Source organism: Cryptomeria japonica, chromosome 7 (assembly GCF_030272615.1).
Source record: "Cryptomeria japonica chromosome 7, Sugi_1.0, whole genome shotgun sequence".
NCBI lineage: Eukaryota > Viridiplantae > Streptophyta > Pinopsida > Cupressales > Cupressaceae > Cryptomeria > Cryptomeria japonica.
In genome coordinates this window covers 173,821,335-173,826,651 of record NC_081411.1, presented here as the reverse complement: position 1 = coordinate 173,826,651, position 5,317 = coordinate 173,821,335, and the positions used below count along the sequence as shown (strand labels likewise).

General features: G+C 37.5%; 1 protein-coding gene across 2 annotated transcripts; it reads right to left on the bottom strand.

Annotated features, from left to right (window-relative positions):
* Window positions 1–522: 522 nt before the first annotated feature.
* LOC131062385 (L-type lectin-domain containing receptor kinase VIII.1) lies at window positions 523–4,409 on the bottom strand. 2 transcript variants are annotated; one of them, XM_057996018.2, is made up of 2 exons: window positions 3,871–4,409; window positions 523–3,739 (listed from the first exon to the last, which is right to left on the bottom strand). In XM_057996018.2, the coding sequence occupies exon 2, from the start codon at window positions 3,591–3,593 to the stop codon at window positions 1,476–1,478; it is 2,118 nt and encodes a 705-aa protein (XP_057852001.2). In that variant the 5' UTR covers window positions 3,594–3,739; window positions 3,871–4,409; the 3' UTR covers window positions 523–1,475. The 2 variants fall into 2 exon arrangements, with proteins under 2 accessions (XP_057852001.2, XP_057852002.2); XM_057996019.2 differs by having other exon boundaries at window positions 523–3,729; window positions 3,871–4,394.
* Window positions 4,410–5,317: the final 908 nt, after the last annotated feature.

Here is a 5,317-nt window from a genome sequence, read left to right as displayed (position 1 = left end):
CATACTGGTAAATGAATACTGTTTTTTCAGGTTTCAGAAAAAGGAGACGAGACAAAAAATTGTTCATTAGGTCCTTCAACTAGGTATGCATAGAAGAAGAAGCAAAGTGACACAGCTCCGATGGAGATTGGACTGTGGGGCCTCAGAAATGGAGGGTAATAGTACCAAATTAAGGGAACAAAATGTCAAGGAAACCTATTGCATTAATTTTGTTACCAAAGATAACAGCTTGTAAGGCATATTATAATCGTTTAATAACATTGAGACAAAAATCATGAAAAATCTAATAACAGAAAAATGCTTGAACAATGGTGAACCTGCAATACTGATATTTTTAGATAAGAGAGGATAGAAAACTTAATAAAACTCTCACAACAGAAAAATACTTCAGCAACATTGAACCTGCAGTACTAAGATTTTAGATGAGACGATTTCTGATACATTTAGCAGTGTGTATTCTAGAAAACCAGGCACAATCAACACATATTTGTATCTATTTTGGTTTTTCCACAGACCCATCAATTGATATGATTTAAAAAGTTAACACAGTATATGAAGAAGGTTACAAATTGAAGGAGATAAAGACACAGTCTACCAATTTGAAGAGACTTGAATCTGCAATTTGGCATCCATGACAATGGAAGTCCTTCCTTTTAACAGTATCCAGTTTTTTATTTTTCAGCTTTCTTCCATGTTGAATTTACAAGAACAAACCAGTTTTTTGTTATTGCAATAGGCAAAACTGTCCTACCAGGTTTCTTTTACATAAAAATCTCTAGTATGAAGCAAAGAAGGTACTGAAACAAACTGAAAATTGGACACGGCTGCCTCAACAACGGACTTCTGAGATAAATTATTTATTCACGGGAGTTTTACCAATGAAACATGGTAAACGGCCCCTCTATGAAAACCATTTTTCCCTTGAGAATTTGAGAATGATCTCCTAGCATGCCCATAATATATCCAGAGAAGCTAGCTCCTCTTAAGGGATAGCTAGTTGATTTTTATTTTCTCCCCAAATTGCGCATTTGTCCATTTCATTTACAGGCATGCATCCACCAGAAAGGGAACAAAAGAAGATAATAAGTCACACTAATACACAATGCAGCTCTGACTACAAGTTACAGGTACAATAATTAGAAGCAGACTAACAGCATGGTGCAGGACCCCACTAGCAATAACTAGATTCCCAGACAAAAGCATTTGCATGGTCTACATACCAGAGCACTTGTGCTGGTAGCCTGTTTTCTCATAAATGAAGTTGAATGAGGTTGAAGTAACTACTCTATAGAAGTCAGCAAAGAGACCGAATACACTGGCAGATAACAGCTTGCAAACCTTATCAAACTTGGGGTGAATGGCTTTGGATTCCGCATTTTATCATACAAGGCCATCTTTGTTCTTAATAGAAGTAAGATGAGATGCAAGTTTTGTTAAATGAAAATAAACTTAGGTGGAGAATGAGGGTTCAAATGTCATCTAGAACATTGTTCCTTGAAGCTGGTGGAGCAGCTGGACATCTCACTTCGATCATAGTCAGAAGCAATGTCCTGAAGATTCTGGAAAAGGTTAGATGGAAAGGACATGCTGGGCTTAGAACGAGGAACATGAGGGACTGAAGCCTCTCCACTCAGAATCTGCAAAATTTGTCTCATTGTAGGTCTGGATGCAGGGTCAGGATGTGAACAGAGTAGTCCAACAAGTAGCATTCTTGTCATTCCTTTCTCGTCAAAGCCTCCTTTCAATCTCACATCAGCAGCTTCAAGCAGCTTCCCATCTCTGTGCAAACCCCATACCCAATCCACTAAATTACTCCCTTTGGGTCCACAATCTTTTTCAATGGGCCTCCTTCCGCAGGCAACCTCCAAAACAACTGCTCCAAAGCTGAAAACATCAGTTTTGTCCGAGGCCTTTCCAGACAATATATATTCAGGGGCCAGGTATCCCATTGTTCCTGCAGTTAGAGTTGCATCAGGGCTTTTGTTGTGCTCAGTAAGCCGAGCAAGCCCAAAATCTCCAAGTCTTGCATTGAAGTTTCCATCCAACATTATATTGCTCGCCTTTACATCCCTATGAACTATCTGCTTCTCCCATTCTCCATGCAAATATGCCAATGCCGATGCAACCCCCATTACTACATTGCATCTATTTTCCCATGACAGCACAGGTCCTCCACCTTCTTGAAAAAGGATCTTATCTAAGCTACTATTTGACATGTAATCATAGACCAGAAGAACCTCTCCTTTCTCGTAACACCATCCTTGCAACTGCACTAGGTTTCTGTGTCTGAGACATCCTATAATAGAAAGCTCTGATAAAAACTCACTCTTCCCCTGATTGTTTTGGGTAGATCTCTTTACAGCCACCAATGCTCCATTGTCAGGCAGAATCCCCTTATAGACAGTTCCAAAGGCTCCATTACCTACTATTCTAGCTATGTTGAATCCTTTGGTGGCAGTGCTGAGCTCTTTGTACGTGAATTTTCGAGGCAATTTAAACGCTACAATATCAGAGCTGAATGAATCTTTCCTTTTCAATCCTCTGTACTTGCGATGACAAAACCAAGTAATACATACAGCAAATAATACAATCACAAATGCTCCTGCTGTTGCAACGCCTGCAACTAATCTTCTATTCATACATACATATCTATGGCAGCCAACTTTTCGACTCAATACAGGGGTTGGCGAGACAGGTGATTTCTGGTCAGTGGCCTGTGGAGAAAAGAAAAAAGTAGGTGGATGAACAGGAGAGATTATAGGACTATCGTTAGGACTCGGGGGGCCAAAGCTTGAAAAACTCCAGTACTCAATATTATGGAGTTCTGTGCTTCCTCCAGTTGAGGCAGAGAACCCAACATACATAAACTCATTTAAATACTGTGATAAATCAATTCTTACAGACAGAATCGGCTCCGGAGGCTTCTGATTGGAATAGCCCAAGCTTACACTAAAAACTTTCTCTGTACTATCATAAACAATCCATGCTGTGATGACATTACCAGTCTTCAAATCTACATTTATAGTACCCAAATCTGCCACCTCAATTGAAGTCATGTTATTGATGTCCAGACCCACATGATTTCCATTGGGATCGTGAAATTCCACATCCAACAATGTATCAAATTCCACAGCAATGGTATTTTGATTTTCCTGCGGAGCCTCCACAGCCTCTGTAGTAGGATTCATGACACCTAAAAACCCTCCAGAGCCCCCAACAGTTGTGTCATCTGAAGCAATGATAAATGCTAGGCCATCCCCAATTGAAACAGGAACAGGAGCAGGATCCACATTGGTGATAGAAAATGAAAAACATGTCTTAAAAGAAGCTGAAATTTTTGTATAAGGGTCCAGAAATCTGACCGGTTGACTGTACAGTGCCCTTCCTGCACTTGAAGTTGGCACTCCCAGCTCCCTGCTGAGACTCACCATGTCATTCTTCAGATGGGCATCTCCCAAAAGTGTCAAATTTCTGAGCGTGAGCACTGGGAATTCAAATGCGGTGTTCTGAGCTGAGGACTTGTGGGAACAATAGATGATAAGCATTAAAACCCATCTCAGGATTTGCCCAAATGAGAAGCTTCTGGTTAACATGGCATCAATAATGAATCAACTCACTGCATTGCCATTGATAATAAACACACAAAAATCAATCCTGAGACCAAAGACTACTCCCCCAGCTCAAATGCTGAAATCTTGGGAAACTCTATATATCCGGCTGTATATCCACCTGCGTAGAGCTGTTGCAGAGATCAGTAAATACAGACCCCAAATGCACAAATTTAGCCCTAAAGCCTAATGAGGTTTAGGCAAAATCCAAATCATACACAGGGAATGAAGGAACGAGCACAGTAACAGTAACCATATATACCTTCAAAATCCCATCTAACAGACAATTCTAAGGCAGAATAGATAAGATAAGAAATGCCCAAGTTCCAAAAGAAAAGTTGGCATCCACTGTAAAGAAAAAAGCTTGTCAGTGACAGCATTCCATAACATAAATGCAGAAAATGGCAGAGGTTGAAGTATATAATAATATGCAGCAGCCTGTCTGTACAGATCTATGGCAACACAAGGATATTGCTAATGTCCTGGAACTGCAGCTCAAGGTTAGCAACAAGAGAAAAGCTGAAAAAGAGAACCCACACTGGATTACTGCAGGAATGGGTATTTTCAGAGTCAGTTTGAGGGCTTATGAGTGATGGAAAAAATGTTTAATAACTGTCCTAGTAGGAGCTAGTAGGTAATTAGTCCATGTCTGAAAACAAAGGAGTTTCAGTTTGTTGGATGAATGAATGATACTGGTCATGACGGCAAATGGAATCTTTTTGGGAGCAATGTCTCTTGGCCTGGAAGTAAAGGAAAGTGGCCTTGGTTTCATAACATAACTTGCCAAAGCCTTATATGCTTACTTTATTCTTATGGTTATTTTGGGTATATAAATGCCAATAATCATCTAGGTTGGGTATATTTCGATGAAATAACTTAATACAAATATAGAGTGTGGTAAGTGAAATGTTCATTGCACATAGGCGTATCATTAGATTTTTATTTATTTATTATTTTTAATTAAATATTTTTTATATCTTTTATTTTTAAAAGTGTTGTATAAGCATTTTAACAACACATCTTTCCTACTTCATTCAAATTTAACATAGTGGAGATTCAACCTTACGATCATAATGACCCAACAACAACATGATCACTTAAACAACACACCATGGAAGAACCATATTTTCAATCATTTATTGTATTTATATTGATATTGATTTATAAAGAAATCCATTTATCAATCAATTCATTTAAAAATATATATTATTATATAATGATAAATGTCTCTCTCTCTCTCTCTCTCTCTCTCTCTCTCTCTCTCTCTCCTATTTTGGTGCACCTACATTCACGTCCATTATATGCATTGAATATTGAATATGATATCTTAATGTATTGGGTAAATCTAATGTTTTTTAGACTGGTCTTAAAATTAAAAATTTTAGACTCCCATGAAAAAAGTACACCTACATTCACGTCCATTATATGCATTGAATATTGAATATGACATCTTAATGTATTGGGTAAATCTAATGTTTTTTAGACTGGTCTTAAAATTAAAAATTTTAGACTCCCATGAAAAAACTACCATCTTAATGTTTTGGATCAATATAAATATTTTTTAATTCATTTTAAAATTCAAATTTATAATTTTAGACTCCCACCGTTTTGAAATAAGTGTTATAAGGTGATTTGGTATACATTTAGTAATAAATAGTGATAAATGATTTGGTATAAACATATATAGTGATTTGGTATACATATATATA